Source organism: Aedes albopictus, chromosome 3 (genome assembly GCF_035046485.1).
Source record: "Aedes albopictus strain Foshan chromosome 3, AalbF5, whole genome shotgun sequence".
Taxonomy (NCBI): Eukaryota; Metazoa; Arthropoda; class Insecta; order Diptera; family Culicidae; genus Aedes; species Aedes albopictus.
Window position 1 is genome coordinate 337,504,839 of NC_085138.1, and position 21,714 is coordinate 337,526,552.

Sequence of the window (21,714 nt, forward strand, 5' to 3'; positions counted from 1 at the left end):
AAGAAATACCTGAAAATATGACAGAAAACCCTCGGCAGAAATCAAATAGGAATCTCAGAAGGAATTCGAAAACAAATCCTTAAAGGAATCCCGGGAACATGTCCTTGACAGAATGCTTAATCTTCCTTATGCGTCAAGTTGGGAATAGTTTGCTGACGTTGTGTACAGTTTGGGTTGAAAATAACTCTGATGCCCAAGAAGGGTTGAATGAATCTCGGGAAGAATCTCTAGTTTAAAGGAAACCTTGGAGAAACCAATGCAGAAATTTCGGGAGGAATCAATGAAAGAATCACGGGAGGAATCCCTGACGGATTGACGGGAAATGTTCTTGAAGGTATCCCAAAGATTTCCCAGAAGTAATTTCAGGAAAAATCCCTAAAGAAATCCCAGAAGGATCAATGAACGAATCCCGCAAAGGATTCCAGATAAAATCGCCGAATGGAAGAAAAATATGCCGAAAGAAATTCTCAAAAGAATCTTATGAAGAATACCTGTAGGAAGCTCTGCAGAAATCTAGGGATGAATTCCGTATGGAATACCTGCATGAATCTATGACGGAAACTCAGTCAAAATTTCTTTAGAAATCCAAGTAGAAATCTCGAAATAATTATATGAGAAATCTCTTCGGAAGATATCTCTGGGTATCCCTGAAAATATATTTAATAGGAATTCCCAAAAAAAAAATAGGAAGAATACTTGTAAAAACGCCAAGAAGAATCCCGGGAGAAATTCCTAAAGGAGTCTCTGAAATCCACGAAGGAATGATGGAAGGAAACTGGGAGAAATCTCTAACTTCTGCGACTCTCTTAGGAACTCCGACTGGGATCTCGGAAGAAAGAATCCCAAAATGGATGAAACATAAAACCTACATGAAACCCCGAAAAAACAAGCGACGAAATTTGGGGAGGAGTTTCAAACTGAAACCCGGAAAAACCCCGTTAAGGAATCCCGGGAAGAATCAATCTAGGAATCCCAGGAGACATTCCTGAAGGAAGTCCAGGATAAATATCCTGGAAGAATTCTGGTGGAATCCTTGAGTTTCGGAAATTATCTGTGAAAGAACTCCGGGAGGAATCCGTAAGTGGATCCCGATAAATGAAAGAATTCCAGGAGAAATCCTTTATGGAATGCCGGAAAATATCCTTGAAGGAATCCTGAGAGGAATCAACGAACGAACCCCGGTGAAAAAGCCGAAAGAAATCCTTGAATATTTTTGGGAGAAATGAAAGAAGAAATCCAGAGAGAAATCTTATTATTTTTTATTAATAACACTTTTTTGTGCATTTCAATTTTGTACCTAGTTCTTCACAGGGAGAAATCATAGAAGAAATTCCGCGAGGAATCCTTGATGAAAACATTGTTAAAGAATTCGCTAAAGAAATACTTTGAGAAATTAATAACGAAATCTTGGGTGGAATCTCTGGGAGGATGCCGGGAGGAAATATGTGACAAAATGTCGGAAGGCATCCCGGAGAGAAATTCTGAAGGAACCTCTGAAAGAATCCCTGGAGGGATTCCTTGAGGGTCTTAAGAAGAATACAAGAAGGGATTCCATGAGGATTACTTTAGCAACTCTTCTAGGGATTTGTTTAGGAAACTATTTGGAGATTTCTCCGCGGATTTCTTCACAATTTTCTGCACGGATTACTTTAAAAATTATTTTTTAATTAGTCGAGGGGTATCTTCGGAAAATCTTCCAGAGATTCCTTGAGTGACCAGTGATTCCTTCACGTTTTTTTCCTTCTATTTCCACAAAAAAAATAATTACGCATATGCTTTAGGGATTCTCTGAGAATTTCTCCACGGATTCTTGAAGGAATTTGAATCAGAAATGTTTCGAAGGAATTTGTAAAGGTATTCATTCGCAATACTTCCTTTACTTTACAGTTCATTTGCAGTACTACCTTAGATTCCTTTACAAATCCGTAAAGGATTCTTTCAAGATTCTTGCTGGAATTCCATATGATATTCCGTCAGGAATTGTTTCAAAAATATCTTCAGAGAGTTTTATAGACCTTAACGGGTTTCTTCAGGGATTCCAGTGAGGGATTTCTTCAAAAGTCCTTCCATAGAATTTTTCAGAAATTTATTTTAAATTTTTTATAAAAATCCTGTAGAGATTTTTTCGGAAATTCTTCTTAGGGTTCTTCCAAGAACTTCCTGAGGAATTCCTTCAGCGATACCTGTATATATTCCAAGATTTTTTTTTTATATATTCTTTCTGGGATTTTTTCAAAAAAAAAATACCGTTTTTTTTAGTAAATTTAAAAGAAATTTCTGGATGATTGTCTGAAGTTAAACTTTTTAAAAAAAATCAGGTGGTTGTTTGGAGAAACAATTCATGCACATTTTCTGGAGCGATTCCTGAACAATTTTTTTAAAATATTTTTCTTGGAATTCTTGGGAAAACACCTGTAGGACCTCCTGAACATACATTTTTAATTCGTTGAAAAAAAAATCATGAGAAAACTTCTTGAGCAGCTCTGAAAGTAATTTCAAGGAAAAAATATTTGAAATTTTTTTAGAGGGATCCCAGCAGATTGTTTTGAAGGAATTCTTGGAAAAAGTCCTGAAGATACCTCTGAGAATTCATAGAAAAAAATATTATGTTATTTTGAAGGGATCATTACATAAAATCCCCGAAGAAAAATTCATGGAGGAGACATTTTTGAAAGAAATCCTACAAAAACAATACAATTTTGGAGGATTTTTTTCAACAACTTCTTAACAAACTTGTGGATGCTATCGACTGGTGATAGTACTTTGGGGTTTTTCGGCCATGCAGTTTTCAGTGCAATCAAAACGACATATACTTTCTATGCCCTTACTTTTTAAATGTCGGGTATAGAAAATATATTTCATTTTGACTGCACCGAAAATTGCAAGGCCGAGAAACCCTCAAGTACAAAATCACCAGTCAATAGCATCTGAACAGTCGATAACTTCTGAAAAAAATTATGGAAAAAAAAACTATGAAAGAATTTTTGAAAGAATCTTTGAAATATTACCCGGAAGAAAAGAAGGAACCTGTTCAGGTATACATTTAGAAGGATTTATTGAAAAATTTCTTTAAAAATGGAATAGATTTTGGAATAATTTCTACAGCATTTGCTGAGAGAATCTTTGGAGAAATTTCACCAGAAAAACTTATCAAAGAATCCATGAAAAAAAGTCTGAATAGAGCCTCAAGGAGACCCTTGAGGAATTTCCCAATAAATGCTTATGAAAATCTCTGAATATATAGAATAATACCCAAAGGAACCTCTGAAGAAATTCATATAAAATTTCCTAAAATTGCATCTTTTGAAGATATCTTTGCGAAACCCTACAAGAAATTCCTAGAAAAATTTCAAATAAAAATTCTTGGAAGATATTCTAGTATGATTCCTGGGAGAATTTCCTACTGAAATATTTGAAGATATTCATGAAGAAACGAATACATGCACGAACTTCCATAGCAATCCTTGGAGAAATTCCTCAAGGCCTTAATAATCCCTGAAGGAAGCCCATGAGGATTTTCTGGATGAATTTCTAAAAACTCCGTGGACTAGTTCCAAGAAAGACCCAAAGAAAATTCCTGGAGAAAAAAAATCGGAAGGAACTTTTCAAATAAATATACAGGCAGGAATGCATTTTAAAGGAACGCAATCTTGCTGAAATCATTCTAGAAAATCCCATAAGAATCTTTTTTATATATAAATTTCAGAAATTTTCTAATAGTTCCTGAAAAAAATCCTAAAGAACTTTCTGGTAGAATCCCTGGAGGTAATTATGGAGAATCATATGAGGAACAAGTGAATTTCTGAAAGATTACTTTGAGAAATCTGAAAACTTTTACAATGATTTCTTCAAGTTTCCTCAACCTCTTAGTTGCAAGTTTTTTTGTTTCGAAAAAATAACTTCCGGAATTCTCAGAAGCAGCTTCTGCATGACTGCTTTCAGAAATTTTTGTCAGAAATATATTTAGAGATTCCCAAGACTTCCTCAAAAGATTTAAAAAAAAAAATCTGAGGATCTTTTGGATATTTGTCACTGCATTTTAACAGCCATTTATTCAGTAATTATTTCTATTTTTATTACAGCAATTTCCACAAACGCACCAAGCAGTTTCTCCAAAAGTTCTTTCAACAATACATTCGGAGATTGTTTCAGCCATCTCTCATACTCATACTTTTCATCATATGTATTTTTATTTCATGTGTAAAATGGCATAAATATTTACAGTTTATGCTACAAAACATTTTCACAGAACTTTTCAAATCTTCGGTCGAAAATTCATTTCAAAATCCTTCTAGAAACACTGGAAAAATCCGAAACCCGAAACTGGCTTGCATCTCGAATCATGACAACTTTTTTTTGAAATCATAAGCCTTATTCATGAATCTGGTATTTGTCATTAATGATTTCGGATTCATATACGAAAAGTAGAAAATTGAGTCATAATATTATGCCGCAAGTACTATAAATCCTTACGTATGTTTATGAAATCATAGGTCTTTATCATGAAAATAGTACTTGTTATTTATGATTTCGGTATTATTGGAAAAACGTGGTAAACTGAGTCATGATATCATGCCACATGTACTCTAGGATCATGACTAAAATTTATGAAATCTTAAGCCTTTTTATGAAATTTGTGTTTATATTTGTGATTTTTTATTGAAGTTTTTTTCAATATATAATTGTAATCGCCCTTATTCCAATTATTTTTTTATGGTTCTCAACTCCGTTCAGTCAATCTATGTATAAAAGAAAATCAGATCCATAAAAAAGCAATCGAAATTAAGCGCCATTAGGGGTAGGCGGGGCAATATGGACACCCGGGGCAGAATGGACACCCTCAATATTTCGAAATATGCGAACTTTTTTGAACTTTTAATGAATAGAGAATATAGTCCATTTGTCTAAGACGTAGTTTCAGGTAAGAAACATTCGAAATTAGAATTATACTTGATTTTACACGAAAAAGTTGCGTCCTCCGTTTTTTGTGCAAGGAAATTATAATTTTCACACCATCTAAAATAAGATTTAGTGATTAATTTATTGCAGGTCGATTAAAACCTGATATTTCTAGAACACATGCAAGTAGTTTTGCTGTATCTACATGCTTTACATGTTTATATTTTCTTCTTTATTATATCAAAAATCAAGTTTGGAAATATCTTCTGCTGCCGGGGCAAAATGGACACTCACCTTTTTGAAAGAAGCGGCAAGGGAAAAATATAACCTAAATCATAAACCAACCAAATTCTTTGATTTCAGTATATTTTCGATTAAATTTTCACTATAGTAGACATAGGGTGAAACAAATTGGTCAAAAAACGACAGCAGTGGAAAATAGTTGTTCTAGGCACAGCTGTACATGCCGACAAAAACGAAGCTTTATCCAAAACAGCCTGAATTTAAATTAACTGAACAAAAATGAACTACTTCGGCGTATTATTCATCCATAATAGTTGTTTTGTAATGAAATGACTTTATAGGTGTAAATAATGTACGAAATTCGTAAAAGTCTCATGGTGTCCATATTGCCCCATAAGGGTGTCCATTCTGCCCCGTATGCTTGAAGACGGTCATGAAAAACTAACATTTTTCAAAACATTTTTTGAAGTGGATAAATAATTTTTCTTCGTGAGCATTCTTATGCAATAGATGCTAAATAGACTTTAAAAGGATACATATATCAAAAAAACTAAACATTTTTTGACATCTTGCCAGATAAAGTTGGCAAAAACCTTAGGGTGTCCATATTGCCCCGCCTACCCCTATGTTAGATATAGAATAGTATCTTTTCTGGAATTGATTAATTTTGTATACAAAACAAACGCATTTCTCCTGCTGCAGATTCCTCAACTGGGTTCTTTTTTCACACTACAGTTATCACTACAAACATATGGCTAATTTGTCAATTTCTTGATTTTGTCTGTACCGCGAAACACCACCTATCAGACTGGGCATGAGAAAACTTTGGCTTCAATGGTTTGTGTAACGAGTAGTTGGCTCAATTTCATAACGATTTCTTGACGATGGTTTTATGACCGATTTGGCTCCATAACTCAGAATTTCGATGTTTTTTATCTGTATTAACGTAATTTTAGCCCTAGGCTAGCTCATCTCGAGACCCACACTTTACTTCCCTTCACATTTTGCGAGTTTGTCGATAGTGGGATTCGATCCCTGGTCCTCGGCGTGATAGTCAAGTGTCAAGTGGTCCGCTCCACTTCGATGTTTGATAAATCAAAGCAAGAATAAGTTTGTCGTAACGCCTTTGGCAATCACGATTCTTTTTAAGAATTTTAATGATAACACAAGTTTTTAACCTTTCGGGACGCGCGCCATTGTAAAAAGTACAACACTACCAACAAATCTCGCTCGTCGTATACAGCGCCAGCGCGATGCAGGTTCAGCTGCTTGATGGCGTGCATCCTGAAAGGTTAAAATAATATGGAAATGATGTATTTATGATAACACTATAGAACGGTCAGTGGTAGGCGTTGAATTTGTTCTGTGGATGTCACAAAGGCGGATTCAAATTGGTGAGCTCGTTCCACATATTTGATACAGTTTTTAATTGAAATACAACAGACTTTGGAAGGATCGTCTTATAAAAAAGGCCGAATTTTAGAATCGCTTCTTGTTTTGCATTGATCTGATAATGATAAGAAAATTACCCCGTAACGTGGGTAGATCACCTTATAATGGTGCGTTACGGCGTAAGATCTACCATAACAAATTTTGATCTTGTAATTTTTTTTAGCTTTGTTAATTTAAATGCAGGAAAATTCCAAGATCACAATTTGGTATCCTTTTTTTGTATTAAGTTTTTTATTGTTAATAAACCATTTGTTTCAGGAAGATTCAGGTAATTTTTGTCTATGTCTAGAGAGACTTACATCCATTAATTTAAAACCTTCAGAATGCTCTATGTAATTCATGGATATCATAGTATTCAAACTTAAACTTTGATCTGACTGTTTCTAGAAAGAAATATTTGATCTTAGCAGGCTCAATATTTGATATAATATGCTCTATTGTTGCGTTTTGTTTTATTGTTTACTACTTATAAACGTTTTATTTAAGGATGATTCAGGTAAATCTACCATTTCATATAAAAGGATGCAGGTGAATCTATAATTTTTCCTTTTCTATTTCAGATTTAAAATCGAACAACCAAAAAGGATCAAATTCGGAAAGGAACCAGACATCAACCAAACATGTTGTGCACCTGAACGTTTGACCAAACGTTTCCTTTGAACTTTACCCTTCCACTAACACCCAAATTCCCGTGATGCCTAGGCCTGAAAGAATGTAGAGGTCTCTATGTACTTTCATAGGTGTCCAACTAATCTTCCTTTCCCATCCCTCAGCTGTCGCAAGGACGTGGCCAGGACAGCACTTGACCGTTGGAGGATTGCGTCAATCTTGTCTAAGAGTAAGAGATTAGCCCCAAATCTTTGTGCTTTGGTAACGGACAGGAAGGATGCAATCCTCATAACAGCGATCCAGGGATGTACCACCTACGAATTTGTGCGACTTGCTTAATGCTAATGCTAATGCTAATGCTAATCTGATAATGATAAGAAAATTGATTTGGAATGATCAGTTATCTGAAGGTTGGCTCCAGTTGCACGTCATGCTATCTTTAGAATATTCATGTGATTTTATTAAAAAGCGCCACAGCCACGAACCAATGAACCTCTCTTCTTCGATTTGATGAAATGCCATCATCGATGATGATGAATATACGAACACACGGCTGCCGGATGTTGAAATAAATTCCCGATATGCAACGTATTTTGCTGTGTTCAAAGGGATTACATCGGCATCGGTAGTTATGTAGCTGGATGGAAATGAAATGGCTTACCTGGCCACATTCAGCATGTGCACCGGGAAGTAACAGCTGGCGAACATGACGACCACCGCCACCAGCATCTTGGCCGCTTTCCGGCGGGCTCGCAGCTGACCCATGGTACTGGTATTGCCCACGCAGTTTAGCGTCGTCCGGGTGCTGTGAACTGGGTTTGTGTGTACGCGAGGGGAGAATCGAAACGAATTACATATTTAAATGCATTAGTGAAGTTGATTTAAATTTGATGTTCATTTATGGGTGAATGGAATCAGTTTTGGATTGGAATGTGGAACCGCATTCAAAGGAATAATTTAAACTTAATGAAATTGAGAATAAATATATTTTGAAAGAAAGTGTATTAGAAAAGTTTTTTTGGCTCACTGTCACAATCTGGAAAGATTCCAATACATGTAGGTATTTTGTTTCAGTATATTGGCAGTTTAACATATTTTCTCTTGCCAATAGTTTTTAACAAATCATTACCCATTTGAATCAAAGAACCGTTTTTTTTTTTTCAGAAAATCAAAGAGTCACACTGCAATCATCCTTGCAAGCAAACACAATGATACCAAACTTCAGAATTCTAAAACTTTTCTATTCCACAGAACTTGTTCACAAAAATGTTCTGACTCTGATCCACCATCAAAGTTCAATACAAACTATGTCACATACCACCACCACCCGCACAGCGAGAACAACACATCTCATCTCATTGCATCGTAAAAATACTTACTGCCGTAGGGCTGAGTCCGGGATTCCCGGTGGCCCGGGATGGTGTCGGATCGCCACAGAACTCGTACGATTTGGAAGTATGCTATCGTCATAAACAGAAGCGGTAATCTGAAAGAGGAGAAACGAGCGACACAAACCATCAGTAGGTAGTAGTGATTGGTGATTCGGAACGTTGAAATGTGAAAACTCTGAAATAAGCACGAAAAATTGAGAGTTGCTTTCATAGCCACCGGCGTGGGTATCAGCGATGGGATCCTATGTTGTATTGGGTTCGCTGTACAGTGTAAATTCTTGTACGGTGGATGCTTTCCAGTATTTTCTACTGCGATTACAGCAATCCTTCCACGAAGGATGGTTCAATTGGCGTTTTTTATGATCTGCCTTCACCTTATTTAGTACGAATGAAACAAATGTAACTGATAGTATTTATGAAATACCATGCGCCTCCATTGAGATATTCGAACCGTTCAAACATGGTCAGTAGAGTGGACCAGAATAATATGGAAAAAGTGAAAAGTGAAAGTGAGAATCCAAATTAGGGGAACTGTGGCCATAACACCCATAGGGGGCAAGTTGCGCCACCCTTGTTTTAGGCAAACCACGTTATTTTCAGTACTTTTTTCAATTGCAATCGCTAAAATAAGAATAAAAATGCTTTTTTACATTTGAGTTTACACATTTTTACTAAAAAAATTGTACAAAAACTTTGAAAAAAGATTTTGGTTACTTTTGATGTAATTTTAGCCTGTCAAATGCTTGCACTTTTTTACATCATTTAAAAGATTTTTTTCTCGCTATCCCCACAAACTGTTTTGCACACTCCCATTATTAGTGTACCAAGCGGAAAAAGTATCGAGTTTGACCCATACAGCTCTCTTACAAGGGTCCAAACTTCTGAGGCTTGTGTGGGGTAAAATGCCCACCCCTAGTTATTTACATTAAAATAGCATTTAGATCTAAATTCTGGCACAAATTATGTAGAACACAAGTTGGAACCAAGCAACAGCACATTTTTACTATAAATAAGTTCACTAATCACACGGCCATGCGTCATTTTGCAGTAATTTTTGATGAAACAGCTCACTATGACGTTTACATGGAATTGACCCATAATTACAGGTGATCCATAATTATGTAATGACTGTATACCATTCACGAACAATAACAGTTGACAATAAACCAGGCGCGCAAGTATATGTACACAATTTGGCATCCTGGCGTTAGCTGTGGCTAGTGGCGCGTTTTACCCCGCATTTAAACTGAAATTCTGAAAATCAAACTTTTTTTCAAATCTGAATTTTTCAGTAGTAAAACATAAAACTGGTATATGGTTTCTTCCATTTGGAAGGAAACATGTTGGTGCTTCATGTTAGTGCCAAAAAATGTGTATTATAAAGTGTTTCGTGGTTAAAATTGGACTCTTCCTTAACGTGGGCGTCTTACCCCCAGTTCCCCTAAATTTTAACTTAAAACTAATTCTTCAGTCGAAAATAGAACTATCTACCACACTCTCTGAATGAAAATTTTAAATCAATATTTTGAAAATTAAAGTTGATTTGCATCCAAGATTCCAATGTTCTCTCTCTCTCTTCTTGGCGTAACGTCCTCAATGGGACAAAGCCTGCTTCTCAGCTTAGTGTTCTATGAGCACTTCCACAGTTATTAACTGAGAGCTTCCTCTGCCAATGACCATTTTGCATGTGTATATCGTGTGGCAGGCACGAAGATACTCTATGCCCAAGGAAGTCAAGGAAATTTCCTTTACGAAAAGATCCTAAACCGACCGGGAATCGAACCCGTCACCCTCAGCATGGTCATGCTGAATACCCGTGCGTTTACCGCCTCGGCTATATGGGCCCCAATTCCAATGTTATTGGAATTAAATCGACCATTTATTTTTCTAAATACAGGTAATGAAATGGTTTTGTAAGATTGTTCAGTTATACTTGTTCAGAGACACTACACACCGTCTTCAACCAGAGGCTGAACATAATTTACACTAGACAACGGACAACATGTACGGCACCAAGTGGCCTAATGGAAAAAAATCCGTTCGACTGGAGTAAAGAATATATAATATATGCGTTCAGAGATCAAAGCTTACGAAATCATCTTCTCAAAATTTTTTTTTGAAAATTTTCTGCTAGCTCGGGCATAGTTTTTCCGGCTTTCTTTATACATTTCCTCAACTGTGGAATATTTTGTGGTAAACTTTTTGGATTCCTGAGAAAATTTGCTTTCATTTTCATTAGAATACTTTTTTTCTACGATGCTTCGTTCTTGAGTTATGATTTTTCAAAAAACGGCTTATGTGTCACATTTTGACATTTTTCAACAAAATTGGCCATAACTCAAAAACGAAAAAAAGCGCATTCCAAAAATTTCAGTAATTCAAGCTTATGGAATAATCTTCTCAAAAATTTTTTTTTTGAAATTTTTTCATGAATTCGGGCATAGTTTTTCCGGCTTTGTTTATGAATTTTCTCAACGGTGGAAAATTTTGTGGAAAACTTTTTCCGCTTCATTTTTTTTTGATTTCTGATATAATTTGCTTTCATTTTCTAAAAACAGAGGAAAACAAAAAAAATTCCACATGAGTTTTCCGGGAAAATAGGCGACCCTGATTTTTTCTCAATTTTTTTGTTCATATATCCATGAGTCCGACCTGAGAAAAAAGTTTCATGAAAATCTGAGACCCTTCAGCCCAAACCCGTACGGTAATAAAAAATGCCCCTGAGCGACCATTTCAAAAATATCTGGAACTTTGCACACTTTTTCAATTTAACTTAAATCGTCATTTTTCGATATCAAATCTTCATATTGAGTCACGACTAACTTTACAAAAGGGTGTATGTGAAGAAGGTTCAAAATATTCAAAAAGCTGCACAGCAAAAGCAAATCGTTCGATTGTTATGAATTTTTCAACAAAGTTAGATAACTAAATGGTGACCCCTAAGAAAATATACAATGTATTTTTTTTGCATTACAAAACATGATTTTTGTCACAAAAACTCAAATATCTCAAAACCCTCTCTTTTTATCAACGTATTTTTTTTAGGGAAAACGGCCCTATAGCTTTCTACCACAAAAAAATGGTGGTTTTAAACTAATAAACAAAAAAATTTGACATTTCAAACATTTCAAAATTTTTACATTTAGTAAAAAAGAGCTTCGTGTATTCAATTTCAAACATTTGTACAATTTTTAGTAAAAAGAGGGGACTAACTATTTTTATCGACCTGCACAACACTGTTCATAGAGAAATTATTCAACTGTCGTAAAGGGCCCATACAGCCACAGCTGTAAAGGCGTGTGGTTTCAGCATAACCATGCTTTGGATGATGGATTTGATGCCGGGTCGGTCCAGGAATATTTCGTAAAGGCAGTTTCCTCGGGCGCCGTCCACAAATTAAGTAACGCTGTGGGGGGGGAGATGGGTCGAAAAATGCCGATTTTAGCGTTACGTAATAAATAAATGCTGCCTTGACTTCCTTGGGCATGGATTATCTTCATGCCTGCCAACCGATATACAGAGTGGGTCAACGTTGTATGGAGAAACTTTAAATTTGATCGTATCACCCCGGAACAAAGCTTTTTCAATCTATATTAGCGGCCAAAACAACTGTGCAAAATTTGGGAGCGATTGGTTGCGTCCCCGTATTCCGCATAGCGATTGAAATTTGTATGGAAGTTAGTATGGGAAAACGTACTTTTTTGCATTTTACTCATAAGTTGTATTATTTTGTCTAATACCATATAACTAATGACGTTAAAGTATAGCCTAGGATATGCCAAAAAACTTTGCCGAAGACTGTGAAGTGATCCGATGCTTGTGGAAAAAGTTATTCACCTGGTAATTTAGGCCAAAAATTGAGATTTTATTATTGATGTTATTCCTTTACATGTTAAACGTTAAGCACCACCGGGCAACCTGTGCGTTATAACTTTTTTCACTAGTGTCGGATCACATTGCAGTCTTCGGCAAAGTTGTTCGGCATATCCTAGGCTATACTTCAACGTCATTAGTTAGATTGTTTTAGACGAAAAATTTTAATTTATGAGAAAAATGCAAAAAAGCATGTTTTCCCATACTAACTTCCATACAAATTTCAATCGCAATGCGGAATACGGGGAAGCAACCAATCGCTCCCAAATTTTGCACAGTTGTTTTGGACGCTAAAAGGAATCAAAAAAGCTTTGTTCCAAAAAATCGACTTTGTTGACCCAGTCTAATACACATGCAAAATTGTCATTGTCAGAGGCAGTTTTAATAACTGTGGAAGTGCTTATTATTTTTTTTAAATTTTTATTAACGTGTATTTTAACTTAAATGCTAATTCTACACTCAAAGTGCTTATTAGCGTGGGACACAAAAAGACATTTTACTCCTTTTTGAGTTCCATTTGAGCTCCATATCAACTGTGCAAAATTTCAGCTCGATCGGAGAAACTATATTTTAGCGCCAGCCGTTTTAAGTTTTCATACGATGGGGAAAATCACTTTTTCAAAAAAAAAAAAAAAATCGCCACAGGTTGCTCCTCAACCCCTAAAAATATATCGATGAATGATTTCTGTTGGAAATTTTACGAGGAATAAACCCTTCGAAGATTGCAAAGCGATCTAAGGCATGTGGAAAAAGTTATTGACTGAAAACCGAATGGCATGCAAACGCTGTTTAACATGTAAGAAAAAACTCGCCATTTCATCGATCGAGTAAGGCTGAATAACTTTTTCCACGAATGTCGCATCGCTTTGCTGTCTTCGGAGGTCTGATTCCTCGTGCAGTTATCTTCAGAAATCATTCAACGATTTATTTTTAGGGATCAATGGGTGACCTCAAACGATTTTTCTTTGAAGAAGTAAATTTTCCCCATAGTAAATCGTATGAAGAACTAAGAATGGCGGGCGCTAAAATATAGTTTCTTCAATCGATCTGAAATTTTGCACAGTTTATATGGGACCAAAATGGAACCCAAAAAGTATACTGGAGTTGGAGTTTTTCCATTTTTTATATTTTCCCATATAAACGGTGTACCAGGCTAGTGCATATAGAAGCTGAGAAGCAGGCTTCGTCTCAGCGTGTATGTTACGCCAACAAAAAAATTTCAATTTTTTTTCCTACGGTGATCCTTGATTTTTTTGTTTTTTTTTTTCATAAATTGACCGTCGGTACATTTGAAGAGCACTATATATTGCAATTAGAGTGTAAAAAAATTGAAAGATCCAAACTGAAGATTGACATTCTCATTTTTTCATTCGTGTTTCGCCACATTCATTGTCAGCTGATTGACTCTCTTTTTCTATTCAATTCTCTGTCATGAATATTTTCTTGCACATCGTAGCGGTAATATTAACTAATATTACAATAAATTTCTATACACAAGCTTTATGGTGATTGTATAATCAGGTGTTATGATCGAGTTATGTTTCTCAGTGAAAATTGTCAGTCACAGAAAAATTAATGAACGAAGAAATTTATTTACCAGCATTAATTTTATTTTGATCCCTCAGTTAAGAATTTTCGAAATTCACGTCAATTGTACTCATTGAAAATGAAAATTTTAAACTCTGATTGCAATGTGATGGAATAATAACAATAATAAATTCTCAATTTTTATTTTGTGGGGCCTCGCATCGCAGCCGAGCGGTTAGGGTCATCAAGAGAGACGCCATATATACAGATATATTCTTCGAACTGGCTTTCTCAGTCTAAGGAAATTCAAAACGACTGGTTATGCATTGCCTAACGTTTCGGCCTTGTGTATTTGGCTTTTTTCAAGGATAAAACTGTCTGTCATCCTTCGTTACATGTAGTAATGCACAGTCCAGGTCGTTGATGACAGTGTCTCAAAACCAAAATCAATAACTATTCGCATTCAAGAAGTACACAATGAAATTCTCGGCAATACTAAATGTAACGAAGAACGACAGACAGTTATACCCTTGAAAATGGCCAAATACACAAGGCCGAAATGTCGGGCTATACAAAACCAGTCGTTTTGAATTTCCCTAGACTGAGAAAACCAATTCGTAGAATAAATCAATTGCTAGTCTGATTTTCAATTTATGGTCACAAGCCACACAAATTTATAAAATTTTGAAATCGAAATAAAATTAATTTTTGGGACTTTCAGGAGGTTTAAGGTGGCTTCAGGGGTTCCAGGTGGTTTAAGGGGTGTTTCAGGGCTCCAGGGATCTTCGAGCCGCATCGCGGGTTTCTCTGGAGTTTATGGGATTCTCAAGGGATTCCTGGGGGATCCCAGGAGGCGTTGCAAAGGTTCTCATGAGGTTCCATGGGGAGTTCCAGGGGGTCCCAGAGGCATTTCAGGAAGTTTAAGGGGATCTCAGAGGCGTTTCAGGGGTTCTCAGGGAGTTTGAGGGAGATCTTAAAAAATCTCATGAGCGTTTCTGGGAGGGGCATTTGAATGGCCATTATTTGGTATACGTTGTTCATGAACAGATCCAACTATCCGCAGATTACTATACGTCAAATAGACCTTCACCTCAGCTTGGGAATCACTAAGCTTTGTATAACCCATATTTTGTTAGAAGTGATCCTTGAGGACTCCTAGTGGTTTCGGCGGAACGTACATGCTCTTTGAGTCGCAGAGTCCTAAAAACATTCACACTTTCTCCTCGGACTTTCAATTCTTGCGAAATCAGCATGGTCCGCTTGGGAACCACTGGTTTTGCAACGCCACTTCATTGTTATATATTAGGCCTGTCCTACTTTCCAAAAATGTTCTCTGATTCTCAAGTCCACCCGCATATTTTGATTGGCATCCTAAAAAAAGTAACTGGTCAAAATTTCAGCCAAATCCATTGCAATTAAGAGGTGCATCAAATCAATTTTGTGTTTTTCGACTACTTTTCGAATTAAAAAAAAAATAACTACACTAAAACATGTAAAAATAATTCTTTCGGCAGAAATTGAAAGATATTCTTGTACTCCAAACAACGTGTTCCAATAAAATTAAAGGAAACATATGTAATTATCACATTTTTTTGTTATCAGAAAAACTTTAAAAAGTTGATATTTTGATAGACTTTGTTCTGGAACATCTCAATATACGTAATGACTTGAAAATTTTTAAACGGCATCATATGCTTCAATGCTTTGTGGTTATTTGTTTCTTTGACATGAATGCTGTAGAAATTGAGCAAAAATTATTAAAATTCTGAAAAGCCAAAAACATCCCATAAACTAGCTTTTTGGGGGCAATCACGCTGTGGCGCAAAATTGTACTGAGCGTAGTACCTAGCTTTGCTTCCTTGTAGTTTGTCTTGGCTAACCCCTATCGTGGGTATAAATAAGCAAGTGTATTGGCCGTCAATATCAGTGCTGACCAGTGAAGAGAATGTCAGACAAAAGAAGCACAAAACAAGCAACAAAGAAGGTGCGGCGATTACTCATTATCCCAGCTGGTAACAGATAATGACATGATCTCGAAAAATTTTGTTGCAGACAAAACGGAAGCTGAATTTGTTGCGTTCTTTTCAACTCGGGAATAATCAATTATTAACAACCCTAAATCGAAACTTCTTGATGATATATCTTCAGTAGCATTGCAGTGTTACCGACTCGCAGTAACCGCTCGAAAATCACAATGCAAGACTTACATAAAATTCTCTAAATTCGTGTTTCACGATTTTTGTCCTATTCTGTTCAACTTGGGACAAACTTATGTCGCATTGGGTGAGTTGTCGCAACAAATTCAGGTTGCGACATTGTCATTATTGTTGCGCGACGGCTGAATTTTGATTCACTGGTGCTGACGCGATTCAACTTTCTGCGTACCAAAGCATGATTGTCCCCGAAAAGCTAGTTTTTCAGAGCAGCAAATAACCACAAAACATTGGACAATATGATGCCGTTTTAAAATTATCAACTTATTACGTATATTAGTTTGTTCCAGAACAAAATCTAGCAAAAAATCTACTTTCGAGGGTTTTTCTGATTACAAATGTTTTTTTTTATCTGTATTAACGAGATTTTTAGCCCTAGGCTAGTTCATCTCGGGACCCACGCTTTACTTCCCTTCCGAAGGAAGAACTTACATTTTGCGTGTTTGTCGGGAGTGGGATTTGATCCCAGGTCCTCGGCAAGATAGTCAAGTGTTTTATCATCACACCAGATCCACTCCACTAAATGATTACAAATGTGATAATTGAATATGTTTCCTTCAATTTTATTGGGATACGTTGTTTGGAGAACTTGTAGCAAACAAGTATATCTTTCAATTTCTGTCGAAAGAAATAATTTTTGACAAGTTTTAGTGCAATTATGATTTTTTAAAGTTCGCAAATAGTCGAAAAACACAAAATTGATTTGATGCACCTCGTAGTTTCAATGAACTTGGCTGAAATTTTGACCAGTTGTTTTTTTATGATGCCAATTATAATATGCGGGTGGAGTTAAGAATCAGATAATATTTTGGAAAAGTGGACAAGCTAATATTTACCTTCGTGCCTAAAAGCAGTCATTACAAAATGAACAATTTTCTGCTTCGGATCATACTGTTTTGAATGTACATAAGTGTAAGTCTATATTATTTGGTTTTGATCACCGTTTGCTTTATTTGTTGGTTTTGATTGGTTTTTCTCGGTGAAACTGAACTGCAATTAAACGTCGTTTTTACGTTTCAACCTACTTTTTTATTTTTTCGGTCATCTTCAGCAAAATCCGCCGCCCGTCCGTTTCCCAAGGCGGTACCGCCTTGGGAAACGGACGGGCGGCGGATTTTTTCTGAAGATGACCGAAAAAATAAAAAAGTAGGTTGAAACGTAAAAACGACGTTTAATTGCAGTTCAGTTTCACCGAGAAAAACCAATCAAAACCAACAAATAAGTGTAAGTCTATGTGATTTCCAGTTGACTTCCCCGTGGATTTGTTTTGGTTCTTAAATCAATACTGACATCAAGGAAAAGCATTCCTGATCATGTTTATTGGGGTGTTGAATAGCTAAGGGCTTTTACCCTGAATCCAGTGTGCAGATTTTTTACAGTGTAAAAAACCATGCGTCTCCATTGAGCTGCTTGTAAGCTTCAAATACTTTGATGTAGGGTGACAATGGGTATTATCGGCAGGTTTGTTCTATTCGTCGTGGGGTTTTTTTCTCAGCCAAATTGCCTGAAACTTGGCCATATAATTCAGCTTAGTTGGGAAGGATTTGAGGCCAACTCTGAGTTCAATAGGTTTCAAAAAACCCCCAAAGACGAAGAGAACAAAACGGCCGAGAATAGGTAATTTCCCCTATGTACTTTGAAACTTTATACAGCGAGTGCAGGTATTCTATTTTACTACAGGTTGGACTCGATTATCCGGAGTATTGATTTTTATTTCACTCCGGACAACATATGGAAAAGTATATGTTTTTGTTATTTTATGTGCATGAAGTAGTGACGTAGCCAAAAATTTGAATAATGGGACGTCCATAAATTACGTACCAAAATTTTTATTTTTCACTTTCCTCCTAGTCATACTGCTTTAATGAGACCCCTGAAGTTTTTTTTATTGGACATCACACCATGTTGAATTCTCCTCTCCCCGTAAAGCGTGACGTAAGTTATATGCGTTCCCTTAGAATATTGTATACAGTGGGACCTTAATTGTATTTTAACTAAACCGGCATTGTTTTTGTGAATTTTGCACCCCATAAAAATGTTCTGATTCTATAGTACTGTTTCCTTTGATATATCAAAGGAAACAATACAGTTAAAGGGGGATGGTGAAGGAGTGTGGCTCAAGGATGGGAAAAAATCATTAATTTATTGCGTATCCCTCACTCACATCCACGCACAATCTGATGCGAGTGTGCTTCTCTCCCAACCAAGCAAAATCTTTCCACTTTCATTGCCCATTCTTTCTAATCGCCGAGCACCGAGCGACGCAAGCAACGACGGCCGAATGAATCGCTACCGAATCTGGGTGCCGAAGGCGAACGAACCAAGATTGAACGAATGTTTGCGTTCTGAGTCGGGTGCGAGAGCATTCATTTTGGAACGTTCATGTGGCGTTCAGTGGAAGCATTCAGTACTGGGAATTGAATCAGTGAGTGCGTTTTGATTCAATCAGCTGAATGTCACTCGGTAGTTGAGAGAGCAAACGTTCTTGTCGTATACACCGATGCAAGCTGATTCATTTCGCACACTATTTGTTTCTCTCCTGATTCGCTTCGGTGGCGTCGGTGGCGAGTCGTTCGTGTTGCGTTCGTTCCTAGTGCGCCGTGCTCTCACTCAGTATTGGGTTGTTGGCGTTCTTTTTGCTATTTTGCATCGCCGGCATTCGGGTGAGCGAATGAGTTTTCCCATGCTTGGTGTGGCTTATGTTAATTTATGTCAGTTTTGATGAACGAGAAAAAAATGAAATGAATGGGACTGTAGTATTAGAAATTTCTATACTTTATATACTTTTGCTATTTATAGCGGAACAATTTTGTTGGCATGATTGCCTACTGCAACACACTCTTCTCGAAGTCGGAGCTTATAATGATTGGCTTCTTTAACGATGTTGAGATACCCAAGTAACACACTTGTCACCGAAGAGTCACGGCGGCGCAGGTTTTTGTTGCGCAGAAGTCACTGTGACTTACTCCTAGCAAGTAAGTGTTTATTTGTTAGAAGTAAGTCACAGTGACTTCTGCGCAACAAAAACCTGCGCCGCTGTGACTCTTCGGTGACAAGTGTGTTACTTGGGTAATTCGATATTCTCATGAATTTTGGTGCCCGGGAACCTACTTAGAAATCAATTTGATGTTTATATGGGAACGATTTGTCAAATCACCTCTTGTCGCAGTTTGTACTTGGCGGAGCTGTCAACAGATGATTTCAAAAAAATCTCTTAAAAATTGATTTAAGGTGCCAAAATAAAGTTTTAAGCACTCTGAAAAAAAAATATAAGTGGTCCAGATAAAAGTGCTCCTTCGTATACTTGAGATCATAAAATCAATACATTTTTTTTTAATTTGAAAACCCATATGTGTCTTGACAAACATGAGACAACAGACGATATGTGAAGTAGACAGCTTGAATTATAAATCATAATTGAGTGGCAAATAAAAATAAACATCACAAATAACATTTCCCATTCCAGATCAACGAGTGGCTCCGTTTTCGTTGTCTTTCCGCGTTATATTACCAAGTATTCTAACCTAGAAAATACGCAAAATACAAAAACGATCACAATCTCGCTAGAGAGATCCTTGTAGAAATCTTTAAAAGAATTCCTAGATTTGCCCCTGGTGAAATCACTGGAGGAATCCTTAGAGAAGTTTGAAATAAGTCTCTGAATCACTACCGAAATTACTGCCATTCATAGAAGTTTTCTGTAAACATTTCTTGAAAAATCCCCAAAGGAATCCATTAACAACATCCTGAAGGACTATACCCGAGTAGGAACGAATAAGATATCATACCAAGACAAGGTATTGAATCATCGATAAAAATACACAGTTAGAAAAAAATCACCGACTTCGGTAATGTTTTGCCGGAATCTCAACCGTTAAGTTTTTCGATTTGAGATTTTTCAGATTTTTTTATAGAATTTCTTTGAAACCCCGTAACCAAACACGCAGTTGAGCAGTTGAGATTTCGGTAAAAATTACTGAACGCGACTAGCTGTGTACCTCATCGAGTTATTGGTTTGGTATTGAGAATTGCTTGAGGTATTATTTAATTATTGAACACGCACCATCTATTGCTTTAGGGTTTGCATACCTCAGTTTAAAATTCTACACCTATTCTCTTTTGCTCGAGCATCTGGGAGTTCTTGGAGAAATCCCTAAAAGTATACTGAGAAATATCTGAAAGGAAATCTGCAGGAATTTCTGCAGAAATTCAAGAAAAATGAGCTCCTAAAATAAGACTTGTAGAAATTCAAGCAGTACTTTTAGGACTTCCCTCCTAAAGGACTTCTTATGTTCCACCAACAGAAAATTCTGGAGGAAACTTTGGAAAAATCCTTGGAGAAATCTTTCCAAGAATCGTAAGAATAATTCTTAAAAAATCCATAGAGGAAATCCTGGTGGTATTTTCAGTAAAGGAAGGTAAGGAAGAATCTGCAGCAGAAATTTCTGAAGAAATCCCAGGCGGACTGAAGGAATTCCATATGGAATTCTTGGAGGAATACCAACTGATACCAAGAGAAATTCATCTTATATGGATGCTGTTGGAAGTCTCCACTGGAAATTCATCATTAAAAAAATCTCTGGAAGATTTTTCCTTGAAAATCTAGAGGAATCCAAGCAGTAATATCCAAAGGAATCTCTGCAAGCATTGTTTGGGAAATTCCTGGATTGGCGTCTGTTATCCCTAAGACAGTATTATAAAGGCATTTTTGCAATTTCTCATCGTAATAGGCTGTTTTAACTCACGCAAATCTGCCAGGAAAAGGCCTACTTTCCCACACCACATTAGTAGTGCGGTAATGGTTCATTACAGCACTGATTTGCGTTGCGTAATGAACCATTACAGCACTGTTTTCAGTTTTGATCAACTTCTTGATGCTTTCTGGATGCAGGTTTCAAAATTTGTGACAACTGCACAGCATAACCTGATATGATCAGACTTTCTTAAACATGGCTATGAACATCAGTGTGCAGTTTGATGAAAAAGTTTTGTTAAAAACCATCCTTAAGTGGTAATTTATGAAATTGCAAAAAACGTTGTACGCATCTCGGTGCAGAACTCGATTTTTACAGCACTCGTCGTACTTATCCAACTCGGCATGCCTCGTTGGATAAGTGTACAACTCGTGCTGTAAAAATCTTCATTCTGCACCTTGTTGCGTAAACTACTATTTCTTTTATCCTCCCACAGGCTCCTCGAAATCAAAAGAATTTTAGCGGTAATTTCTTTCTGGCTTGCAGTCTTATGTGTTGGCTCACGAAACAATTATTTTTGCCCCATTTTTTTGCAACATCCTCTAGAAAAGAATTTTGCAACATGCTCTAGAGCGGTGTTTTGAAACTGTCTCGTTACGAGGGAGCGAACGAACCCCAAGCAGAGAGGCAATAAAAACTGAGCGAGGAAGAGGGGAACGAAAAAACAGCCGATGATTATTTCGGGTATCGGAGTACGGTTTTAGCCTCGAGAGTCTTTCTTTGCATGGGAGAGGAATTCCCGAGTGCGTTTTG

The 21,714-nt window shown here is 36.6% G+C and overlaps 1 protein-coding gene across 2 annotated transcripts in view; it reads right to left on the minus strand.

The window, feature by feature from the left end:
- The window catches only part of LOC109412774 (tachykinin-like peptides receptor 99D), a 670,157-nt gene that overhangs the window by 60,108 nt on the left and 588,335 nt on the right, over positions 1 to 21,714 (minus strand). For both annotated transcript variants that reach the window (XM_029865175.2, XM_029865174.2), the window contains exons 8-9: positions 8,583 to 8,689; positions 7,865 to 8,015 (exon numbers count right to left, since the gene is read on the minus strand). In XM_029865175.2, coding sequence (XP_029721035.2) covers positions 7,865 to 8,015; positions 8,583 to 8,689 — 258 coding nt within the window. The remainder of the gene's footprint in view (positions 1 to 7,864; positions 8,016 to 8,582; positions 8,690 to 21,714) is intronic.